The sequence below is a fragment of the Eptesicus fuscus genome, chromosome 6 (assembly GCF_027574615.1).
Source record: "Eptesicus fuscus isolate TK198812 chromosome 6, DD_ASM_mEF_20220401, whole genome shotgun sequence".
In the NCBI taxonomy this organism is placed as follows: domain Eukaryota; kingdom Metazoa; phylum Chordata; class Mammalia; order Chiroptera; family Vespertilionidae; genus Eptesicus; species Eptesicus fuscus.
Window position 1 is genome coordinate 87,484,914 of NC_072478.1, and position 16,292 is coordinate 87,501,205.

Sequence of the window (16,292 nt, forward strand, 5' to 3'; positions counted from 1 at the left end):
CCGGATCCCTTTCCTCCGCGGGGAGATGGAGGTGCCAGGCCAGCCGCTAGGCCGCCGACCTCTCCGGAGGCTCCGACGCTTCGCGCGCCTCGACGCGGGCCCGGGAGGCGCCTCCGCGTCCCCACCTCTTCAGGCCCCGGCCCGTCCACCTCCCACTTGGGGTGGCAATTTGTCTCCTTTTGAACCCCCCGCCCCCGACGGGTTTCCCCCTTTGATTCGCGGCCCTGAGGCTCCCCCCGCTTTGAAATGCAAACCCGCCTCAGCTGGGGCCGCGGGCCCGGGGCTATAAAAGGCTGGGTGGGGCGCCGGCCGCGGGCGGCGAGTTCAGGTGAGCTGTGCTCGCCGGGGCGGCCCGCAGCGGCGGCTCCCGGGCCCAGCATGCGCGGGGGTCCCTGCGGCCACCATGTACGTGGGCTATGTGCTGGACAAGGACTCTCCCGTGTACCCCGGCCCCGCCAGGCCCCCGAGTCTCGGCCTGGGCCCGCAAGCCTACGGGCCCCCGCCCCCGGGGCCCCCGCAGTACCCCGACTTCACCGGCTACTCTCATGTGGAGCCGGCCCCCGCGCCTCCTGCGGCCTGGAGCGCGCCCTTTTCGGTGCCCAAGGACGACTGGGCCGCCGCCTATGGCCCGGGCCCCGCGGCCCCGGCTGCCAGCCCAGTCCCGCTGGCATTCGGGGCCCCTCCGGACTTTAGCGCGGTGCCCGCGCCCCCTGGACCGGGCCCGGGCCTCCTGGCGCAGCCCCTTGGCGGCCCGGGCGCACCGTCCTCGCCCGGAGCGCAAAGGCGGACTCCCTACGAGTGGATGCGGCGCAGCGTGGCGGCCGGAGGCAGCGGTGGCAGCGGTAAGGACCCCCCCTCCCTGGCCGTGTGCCTCCTCCGGTTCCCCTGGGCACCGGCAGGTGCTAGGGCGAGGCCCGGCTGCCCCCTGTCTGACCCCCTGTCTGCCCCCAGCTGACCTCTGCTCTGGCCCTGCTTGGGTCCCTGGAGTGCAGCCTCCCACCACTCTGGCCCTGGGCACTGCGTTCTCAGCTTCCCCTTCCGAATCCCAGCCTGCGGAAGCACAGCCTGTCTGTCTGTCTGTCTGTCTGTCTGTCTAGGTAGGGAAACTGAGCCCTGGGGAGTAGAGATACCTGCAGTGTGGGTACTGGCACGGCTGGAACCAGAACGCGGCCCCAGACTTTTATCCCAGGGCTCTTTTAGCCACACCGGCCCCGGTCCTCACCGGTTTCTTCTACCCCCATCCCAACCCCAAGCGGAGGCTGCACACCACCCCAGAAGGGAAGGTGCCCTGATTGTACGGATGCGGTCAGGGCACTTTCCTTTCCCGGTCCCAATCCACCCCCCACAGTGAAGAGATCAGTGGATCATATCATCTGGACTGAAAAAGAGTCTCTTTGGTTAGATTGGCGCTTGGGGGGGCTCCCTACCTTCCCATCCCAGGGTCCTTCCTGAACTCTTGACCCTGGGGGAGGGGAAAGCAGGAGCAGTTGGGAAGGTGGCTGCTGTTTGGCTCCTGAGCCTGTGAACCTCCTGCCCCCAGGCAGGCCTCTCTGATCCACCCTCTTCAAAGGCAGGGGAGGGGGCAGGACAAAGGCCCAGCTTTAATGAGGGGCGGCCTGACCTCCTTTATAGGTCCCCCCTTTGTCATGTAACAGGCTGCGCCTTGGCTCGGCAGTGACTCCTGTTGGCCGGAAAGTGAACACGATACCCCATTGTCCTGACTGTGTCCGGCCTGTCCTGACAAAGGCCACCTGGCCTGGTGGGCGGGAAGTTGGCCTGCCCACCCTTTGATGTCCAGCCCCTCCTCCCCTTCCCCCAGCTGGGAGGGAGCCTGGGACTTCCCCACCTCCTCTCTCTCTTCACCCCCATGTCTCCACACATGCCCAGCTCACCCAGGGACAGATGCTGGGGAAGGCTTGATCAGTAGCTACAGGTCTGGCTGCAATCAGACCACCTTCTTGGGAGGCTCAGGGACACATAACCTCCTAACTGCCCCCAGGGGCCTCAGAGGACTGGGACTTATGGCCCAGTTTTGCCCCTTGTTTCAGTGGCCTTGGCTAAATTATGACAGCTAACATTTACAGAACCCTTACTAATGGACCAGGCACTGACCCAAGACCTTGCATGTGTTAACTCATTTAATTCTTATGTTATAGTAGGTACTGTTGTCACCCCCAGTGTTGGGATGGAGAAATGATGGCATAGAGAGGTTAAATACTTGCACAAAGCTGTATAACCAGCAAATGGTGAGGCTGGGACTTGAAACCTGGCAGACTGACCCCCAAGCCTCTGGGCTAATTCTCTAAACAGCTTCTCTTAAATCTGTCATCTCTCTCTGAGTCTGTTTTACCATTGACAGGAAAGGAAGGGTCTCATATCTTTGTTTGAGTTACCAAAGGACCCCTTTGAAAAATTAATGGAAAGTACAAATCTTAGCTCTAGAAAAGAGTCTTGCCTAAAGTCGGTAGACAATTTCAGGAGTTCTAGGGGCCCCAGAAGCTTTATCCATAAACCCCAGTTGAGATCCTTGCATTAGATTATATGAGAGAGGGTTGTGGGGCCACACCCTTAGGGTCCTGCAGTTCTGTGTGCCTTCCCTGGAGAAGGAAGCCCGCATTTCCTGCTCCATGATTCCAGTTGTTGCTTCCTGCTGATTGGGTGGCGTTGGAGATGGATGGGGAGGTTCCCTAGGGGCGGGACTTGCAGAGAGGCCCTCACTGTGTGAGGCAGAGAGAGTGGGCCAGTGGGGGTCAGAGGCCTGGGGGAGCTTGCAGGCCGTGTGATGTCAGTCAGGTAAATCACCTCTTCTCTCAGCACAGGAGCCGAGAGCCCAACTCACCCTCTGGCCTCAAAAGTCATTTGGACGATGTTGTTCTCAGGCAGAAAAAGGGCGTAGGAGTAACTCTGCCTAAAGGCAAAAGACCTTTCTCCCTTTACTCCCAGACAGGAGACGAAAGGGCGAAGGGAGGCATGGGGCCTCCTGAGGAAAGTGGCTGCCCCTAGGAGTCAGGTGGGACCCGTTCTGCCAAGGAGGCAAGAGCCTTGGCCTTCTGAAAGCTAGACACTGCTGCCCGTGGGCCCAGGGGGCAGCTGGCTCTTGACCAGTGCTCCTGAGATTCAGGCAGAATTGGGGTGGGGTTACAGACCCTCCCTGAGAAAGAGGCCAAGTCCCTGCCCTATTTGGCCTCAGTTTTTCCTTCTGGGCAAGGAAGATACAGGCTCTCTCAGGGGTGTTTGCTGTGTCCACGCTGTTGTCTCAAATGGCAGAGGGAAGGTCAGTGCATGCCACCCACCCCCGCCCCCCGGCTGGATTTCCTGCAAATGTGGCTCACTGGTCACCATGTCTCCTGGTACCGTCTTGGCCAGCCCATTTTCCCTCCCTCGTGAGGCTCTCGCCTTCACAATATCTGCACTGGACATTTAGAGACCAGACATACAGATGGAGAACTGAAGCCCAGAGTCTGGAAGGAATGTTCTAGTTTCACACAAGTGGAAGTTGGACTAGAATAGATGTTGGATGAGTCAGTTAAAAATTTTCCAAAGGTTTTCCATCATTTTTAGGGCAAAATCTTCACTCCTTTCTGAGAGCTCTGAGACTAGAGCTTCCTGCCTTCCTGACCTCATCCTCGGCCACTCTCCCTTTGGCCACCAAACTAGCCACTCCAGCCTTCCTTCAGCTTTTCAGATATGCCATGTCCTACTGCAGGTCTTGTGCATGTGTTGTTCCTTCTTTCCAGAAACCTTTTCCTGGACTTCTCACCCTTCAGGTCTCAGCTTAACGGTCACCTCCTCAGAGATGTCCTCCATGATTTCTCAAGGAAGACACCCACCCCCCATACCCACCAATAATCTTTACCATATTTCCTGTAGAGCACTAACCCTGACTGCAATTTATTCACTTATTTGTGTGTTTGTGTGTGGTCTGTTCCCCTACCCACCCACCAAGGTAAACACCTATGAGGTCTAGAGCCATGTTTATTTGGCCTGTCACTACATTCCAGACACCCAGCTCGGTGTATGGCATTTAGCAGGTGCTCAATGCATATTGTTGAATAAATGAACAGGGCAAGTGTGAAATCTTGGCTTTGACATAGATTTCTGAGGTCCCGACCCTGGAGATGGGACCTATGACTGTCCAGGCGAGCAGCTCATGCCAAAGGTTGCTCCTCTCTCCCTGCTGGGACAGTGAGGTGGCATCCTCACCTGAGAATTGGCATGGCTAAGGCTGGGACTAAGTCCTGGCTTTATTCTAAGGAGGTGCCAGTGAAAATGGGGAAGATAAGGGCAAGGCTGTTGCCCTTCATTCCACGATCAAAATATTAAACAGTTCCAAGTGATTATTGTCACTTGATTGAGGCCAGGGTAGGAAGTGACTACAAGGGGTTCTCTTTTTTTGCCTTCCCCCTTTGCATCTATACATACCAGCCTTTTCATTAAGAGCGTTCTAAATCAGCCTTCTGTCGATAAACAGGGCTTCACAGGTTAATGACCCGTTAGGGTGGCTGAGGTCCCACACAGCCAGGGAGATGTTCACTCAGATGATGAGAAGGCTGTAACAGGGTTTAGATCTTGGTCCAACCCCTTCAGCTTTCAGATGGAGAAACTGAGGCCCATGGAGGGATGAACCACTCCTTTCCCCACCACATTCCAGACCCTCTCCTTGGCCCATTGCCACAGCCACACTGGCCTCTCAACTCCAGCCTCTCTGACGCCCCAGCTGTCTTCTAAACCATTAACAGATTTACCTATTCCAGACACACCCCCTGCTCAAGAGCATTGCATAGCTCCCCACTGGAATCGCCACTGCATTTTATGCCATTTCATTGCTATAAAATCCAGCCCCATTTTTGTGGCATTTGAAGCCCTTTTGAGAACTGGCCCCCAACCCACTATTGAAGCTACTGTCCCACTGGTTTGTCTAGATAAGAGATGCTTAATTGCAACAGTTAAGATCTGGGCCTTAACTGTGAATGAATTTCTGTTAGAAGCTGTGTGAGCATCGGGAACGCTAATCTGGATCATTTCTCTGAGCTTCATATTCTCCCACTGTAACATAAGGATAACAATAGGATTGCACCTTGAAGCAATGGTACCTAGATCCCCAAGCCTGGCAAAGTAGGTGCTCAGTGACCATCGGTACCTCTGACCATCTCTTCTAGTCCTTAGCAGGTGTCTCAACCTGAACTACCCTCCCTTTCCTCTTCTACATTTTCACCTGTTCAAATGCTGCTCCTTCTCCAAGGTCACCTCCTCCAGTAAGCCCTCCTTGGTTCCCCCCCGAGGCCCCCCCGCCCCGGCACTTCATCAGGCCCTTGCATTAACAACATTTACCACCGACTGTATTTATCTTTATCAGTTCCGTCCTTCACGCCATACCTTGCCCATAGTAGGAGCTATTGATAAACCTGATAACTGTGGTTTTGACTGTGCCAGGCACTGTGCCAAGAACTTTGCCTGAGTGATTCCACCTAAGCCTCATAACAACCCTAAGAGGTGTGAGGTTCTATTACTAGCCTCATTTTACAGATAAAGTTAATGAGGCTCAGAGAGGGTAAGGTGGCTTGCCAAGCTCACACAGCTGAGACGGGCAGCGCAGGGTTCCAGCCCGGACCCTGCAGCCTAAGGAGCATCTATCAAATAAAGCAGCACCCCGGGCACAGGAGCCCAAGCCCCCTTCACGTGCGTCCCAGCCCAGGTGGGGAAAAGGAGGCCAGTCAGGGAAGAGCGGTGGAGGCTGGAGGGGGAGGGTGGGCACAGCAGGGGCCGAGCTGTTTAAAACTGGTTCTCAAGGCAGAAGCTCCATGTGACACCTCGTCTCTCAGATGGAGCTGGGAAGGGGGATGACCCAGTTAGAGGTGGCAGAAGGCTGTTTTTGGTCGAGTGTTTCCTCGCCCCCGTTTTGGCAGATACTGCTGCTGAGAGCCGAGGGAGTCTTTCCAAAGGTCCAAAACGGCTTTGTTAGCAGCGGTGTCTGGCTTGTCAGGAGGAAGTTATCTTAATGGGCTGACCCCTCAGATGTCTGTCTGGGAGCTCCTGGGATTTGGAAACAATTGCATCTGGAGTCAGGTCCATCATTGTGTTAACAAGCTAAACCCGCTTTCCACACTCACCCCTTACGTTTGTAAAGGGGCGTCTAGATCCCTCTGCATGACGGAGAGGGAGCAGGTGTTAGCGAAAGCCCAGGCTGATGCTCCAGGCTCAACACCCTCCAGTGACTTCCCATTGCTCTTGAAATCAAATCCAAACCCCTTATCCCAGGGCTCAGCTCTGCTAGCCTCTCCAGACTCATTATGTGCCTCATTCATTCATTCATTCATTCAGGCAGGCCGGCCTGTGGGCAATAATATTCTCCAAGTGTCTCTTCTGTGCCCAACATTCTTCTAGGTGCTGGGGATTCCATCCAGAACAAGGCAGACAGGGTCCCCTCAGGGAGCTGGCACTGTCTGCCCCTGACTCTGCTTATTTCTGCCTTGCGGCCTTTGTAGACACTCTTCTCCCTTCCTAGAATATTCGTCCCCATCGGTGACATGGAAACCTCCTTCTCAACCTTCAAGTCTTGGCTTAAATGTTGCCTCCTCCCGGAGACCTCACCCACACTAAACAAAGTATGCCTCCCACCTCCCGCCACTGAACCTAGCTCTCAGCTCTATGCTTGCTTTCCTTCATACTAATCAGTTTGTAATTATTTCATTTGTTTGTTTTTAATCAGTGCCGCTCACCCCCCCTCCCCCCGTGAGAGAGGGGAATGAATTATTTAACAAATACATACCAAGCATCTACCATAGTAATAATATGAACTAGCATCTATCGACTGCTCAGCATTTTTTCAAATGCAGGTATTTCTGACCCCAGAACAGCGCATGTGTGCATTAGATTAGTGGCTTTGAGGACGGCTGTGGGAGCAGTGCAGGTGGACAGACAGGTGTCCTTTGGAGGTTGAGCTGACCAGCTGATGGATTGGATGTGGGGAGTGGGGGAGTGCCAAGGCTTTTGGCCTGCGTGGCTGAAGGATGGGGCTATTGGCTTAGATCAGGAAGACCAGGTCAGCGGGTTTGTGTTCTGTATTCAACGAGATCCAGCAAGTACTCCTAGTGTGCCAGCCATTGTTACCGGACTGGGCGAGCAAGGTGGCATGGTGCCTGCCCTCATGGGGCATAGGAGGGGCCAGGCACCGGGAGGGAGGGGGCTTGCCAAGGTCACAAATAAGCTAGAAAAGGGCAGGGTTGTCCAATAGAACTTGCTGTGTGATGAACATGCTATCTATCTGTGCTGTCCAGAATGCTAGCCACTCGCTGCGTGTGTCATATTCCAGCACTTGAAATATGACTGATATGACCAAAGACCTGAATTTCAATTCTGTTTTATTAATTTAAGCATAAAATAGCCACGTGTGGCTAGTAGCTGTCACAGGGGACAGTGCGGGAAAGTCCCTCTCAAGAGTTCTGAGGGTGGTAATCCACTCCAGATGGGCTCCTTACTCTCCATCGTGGAATCTCTCCGGCCTCTTCCGTGTCGAAGTGCTCTTCATCGTTATCTTCCTCATCACAGCTAGCTTTCAGTAATTACCTGATAAGTAGATTGTCACATCTAATCTCCGCAACCGCGGTGTATAGGGAGGAATTCATGTCCCCACTTCACAGATGAGTAAACTGGGATTCAGAGAGGTCCGGTGACTTGCCTGGGTTCACACCGCTGGCCCGTGGCCGGGCGGGGTGAGAGCCATCGGGTCTGTCTGGCTCTGAAGGCTCTGTCCTCCTCGCTGCCCCCCAGAGCCAAGTCAGGCTGTGGGCCTCCAGGAAGAAGACAGGGCAGGGGTGACACACAGGTGGCCTGGGAGGAGGAGGGTGACAGTGGGGAGGAGAATCTTGCCTGAGGCTGCCAGGATCCTGGTGTGGCTGGCCCGGCCATGTCTCCCCACCCCATACCAGCCTCACCCCTGCTCCAGGGCTTGAATGAGGAACTGTGATAGAGCATCCCAGGACTCACAAATGAGCAGGAACAAGGACCCAGTCAAGAGCCCAAAAGAAAGCTTCACGGCCCACGAGACATGTCTATCCATCATGGAACTGGCCGGGTCCGGGCGGCCACCGCAGAGGTCCCACCCCTGGCAGCACAGATGAGGAAACAGACCCAAACCGAACATCACATGTGCAGCCGGTGGCCCAGCCAGATCTCCCCACACCCAGGCCAGCGTGTTCTTTGCCCTGCTGCTCCCCATCAGGCGGCATTCCTCCCTCTCCCAGGGGAGCCTCCGACATCCGCTTCTACAAATAGCTCAGGTCTCCTTGCCGTCTCCACAGCTCTTTGCCCTTTACAAACTGCTTCCACATCCATCTGTTCCCCAGGGGGAAGGAAGCCCAAAGAGGTTCAGCCACTTGTCAACTCCTTCAGCTAAGGGTGGTCAGACAGGGGCCAGGTCTGGGGACCACTCCCCCTGTCCCTGCCCCCTCCCCCAGCCCACTCCCGTGTAGGGAGCCTTCCCCAAATCTCAGGACAGTGGCAAAGCTGCTAGGATCAGGGCCTCTGCAGAAGCGCCACCACTCAGGGCTACCCTGCCACCTTTGCAGCCCTCGTATATATGTTATCTGGATAACACCTCTCGTGTTTTATATTAAAGTTATTTGCATGCGCAACATATTTGTAATTCTTTCCTCCTCCTCCGTATACTGAAAACTGACCACCCTTTCAGTGAAGTACGGCTCTCCTTCCCCACTCCAGTTTCAGGACTCCTGGCAGTGGGATTCCACCGCCACCCCGTCCTTCCCCCTTCCCCGAGCTCCCTCCTGCCAAAGGTCCCAAAGCTTGCATTTCTCTTTGTCCTCCCCAGACCAGCGCTACAGACAGGTGCCTCCTGCCCCTCATGTGTCTGAGGCACTTGGCCGGAGGATGTGCAGGCTATGCCCTCCCTGTGGGTGCTGCCCATGAGGGGTGGGCGGGGGAGGAGGGATGTCTGGTGCTTATGAAAGGGCTCAGAGCTGCACAGAGCCCTCAAACTACAGGGCCCTCAAAGCTGACACCCCAACCCTCTTCTGATGCACAAGAGAAACTGAGGCCCAGAGAGGGAAAGGGACTTACTCAAGGCCATACAGATGACACAGAACTGGGACGAGGCCCTGCTGACTCCAGCTGATGGTCCAGATGCAGGAGATCTGGGGTGGACCTCCTGTGTGTGGGGGGAATTTGGGTGCATAGCCAGGACTGGACCACACAGGGAGGGGTGACAGAGGGTCTAGGGCTGGATTTGTGTCCCAGGCTCTGAGAGCCAGAGCTGGCAGTGTCATCCCTCAGGGCCACAAGAGGGCAAAGGAAGTGCTGACCCAGAGTCCACTTGGTTTTCCTGGAGCTCCCCACCCCGCCCTTGAGGCAGAGTCTGGACTCTGTCCTCCCCTGGCCCAGGCTGGATGCGGAGGCCCCGCTGAAGGCTGTGCGGCTCCTGCCCCCTGTCCTCCAGCTGGGGAGGCTCTGCATCTAGACTCTCAGACAGGGAAATCGGTCTTAGAATTCTTTCAGCAACAATAACAAACACAATCAGAGAATCAACAAACATTGGGAGCTTCGCGTTTCCAAGTTGGAAGGGACCTTATAAATAAACAGTCTCGTCTAACGCACCACCCATTGCACAAATCATTCCCCAACATTCCTGCCATATGGTTGTCCTGCCACTATTGGAAATGAATGCGATCTGTCCTTCCCCACACACCCATTGCATGCCAGGGACTGTGCTAGGCACCCTCCATCCATCTCAAGTGATCCCCTGGACATACCACGGTTGGGTGGCTACAGGAGAACTTACACTTTGTGGTAGGTGCTAGTGCTGCTCTGAGGCTGGACAGACCTGGGTTTAAATATACGTTTATTGACTTCAGAGAGGAAGGGAGAGAGAGATAGAAACATCAGTGATGAGAGAGAATCATTGATCAGCCGCCTCCTGGACGCCCCCTACTGGGGATCGAGCCTGCAACCCGGGCATGTGCCCTTGACCAGAATCGAACCTGGGACCTTTCAGTCTGCAGGCCGACGCTCTATCCATGGAGCCAAACCAGCTAGGGCCAGGCCTGCGTTTAAATCCCACCTGCCAGATGTGAGGACTTCTCTGAGCCTCAGTTTCCCCATCTATAAAATAGGGATAAAAGTTGCACAACTTCATAGGTTGTTGAGAGGCGTATACAGACTGCCTGACCCGTGGACATGTTGGCCCTTACTAGAATAATAGTTATCCCCATTTTATAGGTAAAGAAAGTAAGGCTCAGAGAGGTGGGGTGACTGTTGTGGATCACCCAGCCAGTGAGAAGCTGTAAGGCACAACCACGTGGCAGGGTCACCAGAGAGCTCTTCAACTATCAAATCCCTGAGCCCTGTTTCAACCCCACTGAGTCTGAATTTCTGGGCTAGAATCTGTGCTTTCTCAAAAGCTCCCGAGCCCTGACCGGTTTGGCTCAGTGGATAGAGCGTCGGACTGCGGACTGAAGGGTCCCAGGTTCGATTCCAGTCAAGGGAATGTACCTTGGTTGCGGGTACATCCCAGTAGGGGGTGTGCAGGAGGCAGCTGATCGATGTTTCTCTCTCATCGATGTTTCTAACTCTCTATCCCACTCCCTTCCTCTCTGTAAAAAATCAATAAAATTATTTTTTTTTTAAAAAGCTCCCGAGCCAGTTCTGAGGCTGCTGCTCAGGCGTTTGTGCCATTAGCCTGAGCTCCCAGGGCCTCTGCCGTGCACACTGAGGGGATGGGGAACTTGACCTCCACGGCAGTCTGGTGCACATGGGTGGCCATTCCTTAAGTCCCAAAGCCAGGGCAGCAAGAGAGAGCCTCTCAGTTGGGTGAGTTACCCAAGGCTCTCCCTGCCATGCTCACCCCTGAAGATCTGGGGGCTCCCCCCTCCCTCCCCCTGCCCACTCACACTGGCATCTGGCCCAGAGGGTTATTTATTAGGTGGCTGGGCGCGGAGGCCCCCATCAGACACCTGTTACTGGAGCCTGGACTTCCCCCTCAGCCCCAGCATCCCAGCGGCCTGTAAATCATTGATCCTGGGCCCTCTCCCCGCCCCGCCACTCTCACGCACCTCCCTGCTCCCTCCCTCCTGGGCTTCAGGGTGGCACAGGTGCTCATAGGAGGGGGGAGGGAGTAAGGGTAGCTTCAGGCATTCAGGAGGTCTGGCCCAGAGCTGTGACTGGAGCCCAGGGATCCTGTCATTAAAAACACAAGTTCACATCTGCACATGGTAAAAATGTAAGCCCCCCTGAAACTCCCTCCTGCCTGGGGCTCCCCAGGTCTCTCTCCAGAGGCAGCTCCTGCTAATGGCTTCTTGTACATTCTTTCAGAAAGAACCCTACGGGTGCACAAACGTGATGGGGTATATGTGAGTGTGTATCCCCATTTTTACACGAAACCAGTAACATTATTCACAACATTCAATATCTTGCTTTTATTTTTGCTCAACAAAATATCTCAGGCATTGCTCCATATTGGTACAGATGGAGCTTTACAGTCTCTTTCGAATGATTGCATAAAGCTCGTCTCCATGGATGTGCCATCTTTTATTTAACATGTTCTCTACTTGTAGCATGTACGGTGATTTTAGTCTTATGTCGCTTCACACAGCTACAGCTCTGGACATTTCTCTGTGGGATCAGCTCCTGGAGGTGGGATGATTGGCTAAGGGGTATGCGATGCTCAATGAGGCTACACATCGCCAAGCTGGGCTCCTGTGGGACTCGCTGGCTCCTGGACCACACGGTGTGACAGCAAACATTTTGTTCTCTAGCAGAGCCATTTTCTTAGCAATGAAACTCTGTGCTTTGAGCAGCTCTATCAATAGAAGTTGGTCAGTAGGTTCCTGAGCCCACCAGCCCCTCTCCCGGGCCCAGAGGGGGAAGGGGGATGGGGAAGACCAGGTCCATGGGCTGCGTCTTCACTGGCAGCCGTGCTAGAACAGAGAGGACTAATTATGCAGATAGAGTCCTACCTCCCCACTGGTCCCACCCCCTTCCCCCAACCTGGACTCTGGGGAGAGCTGGGCTAGAGGTCGGGACACCTGAGCCCGGGTTCATACCACTACCAGGCAGAATAGCCCTAAGCAAGGGCCCCTTTCTAAGCCTCAGTTTCCCCCATCCATGAAATGGGTGTGATGGATCCCTGCTTGCTCACGAGAAAGGATGGGGAGTGAGAGCTGGGTGTCTTGGGGGACAGGTAACGGTATAACCACTGCTTGGAATCTCAGGCTGAGGTTTGGGTGGGCAGGGAGCCTCAGGCTGTGGGTCTTCTGGGCATTTCCAAGGCCCCCAGCTTTTAGACCCTCGGGCTGCAGCCCAGGGCTCTCAGGGGTCTCCCTTCACTATGGACAGGCCCCTCCCTTCCCAGAAGTACAAGTTAAATGGGTGGTCTGCTGTTTGAGCTTCTGCTGCCCACGCTTAGGTGGGCTCCATGGCGAGTTCTGCAGCCCCTAAACCTGGTGGACTCCATGGCGGGGAGTCGTGAATGAGAACGGAGAGCCAGAGCTCTAGGCCACGGGACGTGGTCTTGGGCGAGTTCGACTGCCAGGGCCTTCAGTGACCCTGACTGCACAGGGAGGCTGGACTGGAAGGACGCACCAGGCCTCTCTTATTTGGATCCCTGGCAGCTGTATAACCATCCTGAACCGCGGTCTCTTCATTTATAAAACGGGAGGAGACTAAACTCCCATGACCCCTCTGGGTTTAGCCCGGCGAGCCCAGTGGGCCGAGGAGGCAGAGCTCTGGGCTCCGGCGGTGGTGGCATTAGGCAGAACTGATTTTGCGCTGGCGTTGAATTTTCTAGGCCAAGGAGGGGCTCCATCTGGACCAAAGCCTTAGCAGCCACTCCCTTGTCCCTTTCCTGGGCCAGGCCTGGCGGCCAGCCGAGGCTGTCCCGTGCTGCGTCGGGCAGGGAGCTGAGGGCCGTGGATGTGGGAGCGTCCAGCGCGGTTCCGCTGCTCTGGCAGGAAACCAGGGAAAAGAGCCCAGTAATATCTGTTGTCTCCCATTCTCCACAAAACCATTTGGCTCTTGAGGAGCCCAGTGCTGCCCTGCCAAGTTGCGTGGGCTTGGTGGAGGGGGTGGGGGCTGGATCGGGGTACGGGGTAGTTAGGACAGGGGTGCTGTGACCCAGACAGAGGCAAAGGCTAGGGTGTCGTGGGGGCACTTGGGTGAGGCAGGAGGGGGTTGATGGGGATTCAGAGACCCACCATGCCCTGGTGGGACGCATGTGTGGGTCTGAAAGTGCTTGCATGTGCCTCCTATTTATAGCCATGTGCTCAGCTTTTTACAAAGAAAACTCATGTTTAGTCAGGCCTCCACACCAGCCAGGCCAAGCATGACTCTTTTTTTTTTTTTTTTTTTTTTTTTTTTTTTTTTTTTGAGGCGCACAGGGCAGGCCACCCACGCCCACTGGCAGTGGGAAATGCTTTATTGAAAGAAAGCAATAAATAACACTGTGATAAAAAGAGTTCCAAAGTGGACTGTACATACGGTGTTACACAATCGGGAAGTTCACAAAGGGTCACTAGAAAGGCATGACTCTTAATATTCTCTCCAGACAGACCTCTGATCCCAGCCCCAAAATAAGCCCTGACATTAACCCCAGTCGGCCCTCCAATCCAGTTCCTGGCCCCAGGCTGAGCCCCATGTAGAAGCCAACCCACCGCCTTCTCTCTCCTGGGTTATTGCAGGTCTCTCTGTGCTTCCTGCTTCTTCTTGCCAATCTGTTTTCCATGCATCAGCTATTGACACGTACTTCAGACCTCGTGTCTCCTCTGCGCAGGACGCTGCAATGGTTCCCATCCCAGACAGAGGAAAACCCGGAGTCCTTTCAATGGCCTGTAAGGCTCTGGGCCGCCACCCCTCCCCGCTTCCTCAGTGCATTCCAGCCATGCCTCACTGTTTCTCACACATGTCAGATGTCTGGCATGTTTCTGCCTCAGGGCCTTTGCACGTGCTGTTCACTCTGCCTGGAGCCCTGAATCTTTCCGTTTTGCTTTTACTGGTGTACCCCAGTGCCTGTCTCACAGCAGGGGCTCAGTAAGTATTTGTGAGCTGAGCAGTCATTCCTGCTATGTGCCCAGGCACAGGCAGAAGGGTGGATGGCTTCAGGAAGACCAGCCCCTATCCACCCCTTGCTCAGGGCTTGGTGTTCAGGGCTAGGGCTTCTTAAGGTAACTTCTAGGTCCTCAAGGGTCACCAGCAGCCACATTCAACAGGAATCGAGGTGCCAAACACCCCAGGACAGTCCGGCAAGCGTCCGCCCTGCCTACAGTGGCTCTTCCCTGCTCTTCTCTGCACAGGAGAAAGGAACAGCTGCCATCATTAGTCTCCACCTGCCCTTGCCTGCCAGATGTCCCTCCATCTCACTGGTGTTCACACCTGTGGTCTGGGCACCTGCAATGGAACCACCTGGGGAACATACTAAAAATGCAGATTGTACGCCCAGGCGTTCTGACCCACATGGCCAGGGATGCCCTGGAAGCTGCTTTCCACAGGCTCCTGGACTCTCTGTCACGCAGCCACGTCCACAAGCGGCTGGGTTAAAGCCGGGGGAGCTGGTGATCAGAGTAGGGCTCTGCGTCAGGAGACCAGGATTGAAACCCAACCCCACCAGCAGCTCGCTGGGTAACCCCGAGAACGTTGTTTTCCCTCTCTGTGCCTCAGCACCTCCCCAAAGTGCTTGCCTCGCAGGAAGTCTCCAAGCCTGAGCCTGGGGGGCATGACTGTCACCCCCAGGGCAGGGGTGTACCTCCCTCCCCACCTCAGGGTCCTTCTTCTAAGGGCTGGGGGCCCTGCCTGTGCCTTTCGCAGGCTGCCCCTCCGCACTCACCTCTCCTCCGGGCCCCTCTGCTTCCCAGGAAAGACCCGGACCAAGGACAAGTACCGCGTGGTTTACACCGACCACCAGCGCCTGGAGCTGGAAAAGGAGTTCCACTACAGCCGTTACATCACCATCCGGCGGAAATCGGAGCTGGCTGCCAACCTGGGGCTAACCGAACGGCAGGTGTGTGGGACCCCCCACCTCAGCCACAGGAGCAGCTCTGGGAGTCTGGCCTCCAGGCTGTCAGGCAGATTACAGAGCTCCGTCAAAGGAGGAGAACAGAAAGGTTGAGCCTCCTGGCCATGGTCACACAGCACAGCAAAAACTGAGCTACTGCCAAATCCTCTCCTGCCTCAACAAAACCCAATATCCCTAACTCCCAGTAGGGAAATAGGGGATCTGATTAGCTATAGACCAAAGCCGGCTACGATCAGTGCTGTTTAAATACAGACAAGGGAGCGGTCACAGGCAGAACAAGAGGGCTTCCTGGAGGAGGGGTGTCAGAGTATGGCCTTGGGAGATGGGGAAGAAGAAGGCTACAGGAAAGCTTGTCATTAGAGTCGGGGAGCATGTTTTAGAAAGGAAATGTGTTCGGGGTCCACGAATGGTCTGGGTGGCGGGAGCAGGAGGGAGGCCACAAACACCACATCTAAAAGTGAGAGCTCAGCTGTCCTCCCTCTCTTCCTCTCACTGTCCCTGGGTCTCCGCACCACCCACCTCTGTTCTCCAACCACAGGTGAAGATCTGGTTCCAAAACCGGCGGGCAAAGGAGCGCAAAGTGAACAAGAAGAAACAGCAGCAGCAGCAGCAGCCCCCACAGCCACCACTGCCAGCCCACGAAGTCACCCCCACCGCAGCGGGGCCGCCCCTGGGGGGCCTGTGCCCCAGCTCCGCTAGCCTCCTGGGCGCCTCCTCCCCAATGCCTGTCAAGGAGGAGTATCTGCCTTAGCCCCCTGCCCAGCCTTGTGGGCTGGGGGCCTGGGGACTCAGATGCTGGGAATGTGGCTCCCGTGGGGGCTCAGGAGGCCTGGTCTGAGTCCCAGCCCTGCCACTGACCTTCTGAGTCACCTTGGACGAGTCACCCACCCAGCCCCTGTGTGCCCTTGGCCAATCTGTGCAGTGAGCTCTTTGGATAAGGACATTTTCCTTTCCTAGGCCTCAGGGGGATAAAGGAACCCAGGGTGGGAGGTCTCAATCCCTAGAGGGCTGGGTGAGGGAGTCAAGATAAGTCCCCATCCCTATCTCCTTCTCCGTAGGTTCAAGGGCAGAAGGCTGCTATAGGGACTAGACTGATCCTGGAGAAAGGAGATGGAGCTGAGGGAAGATGGAATGTTGACCTGTGGGGAGGAATGTGACCAGCTCCTACCTGCCTGGTCCTGCAGCCTCGCCTCTACCTGCCCCCATCCTAACACACCCTGAACCCCTGCAGGCTGACGCAGAGCAAAAGCCCACAGGAATGGGCCCGAGAGGCTCT

The 16,292-nt window shown here is 55.6% G+C and overlaps 1 protein-coding gene across 1 annotated transcript; it reads left to right on the plus strand.

Annotated features, from left to right (window-relative positions):
- The first annotated feature begins 403 nt into the window (after positions 1-403).
- On the plus strand, positions 404-15,767 carry CDX1 (caudal type homeobox 1). Its single transcript, XM_008152208.3, has 3 exons — positions 404-842; positions 14,856-15,001; positions 15,555-15,767. Exons 1-3 carry the CDS (start codon positions 404-406, stop codon positions 15,765-15,767), a joined length of 798 nt encoding a protein of 265 aa, XP_008150430.1.
- The last annotated feature ends 525 nt before the right edge of the window (positions 15,768-16,292 follow it).

What these genes read in the sequence shown, in the direction of transcription:
- CDX1 (XM_008152208.3), top strand. Translation starts at nt 404, where the DNA reads ATGTACGTGGGCTATGTGCTGGACAAGGACTCTCCCGTGTACCCCGGC. An exon ending in CGGAGGCAGCGGTGGCAGCG is followed by an intron (nt 843 to 14,855) that starts GTAAGGACCCCC and finishes TCTGCTTCCCAG; the next exon opens with GAAAGACCCGGACCAAGGAC. An exon ending in TGGGGCTAACCGAACGGCAG is followed by an intron (nt 15,002 to 15,554) that starts GTGTGTGGGACC and finishes CTCCAACCACAG; the next exon opens with GTGAAGATCTGGTTCCAAAA.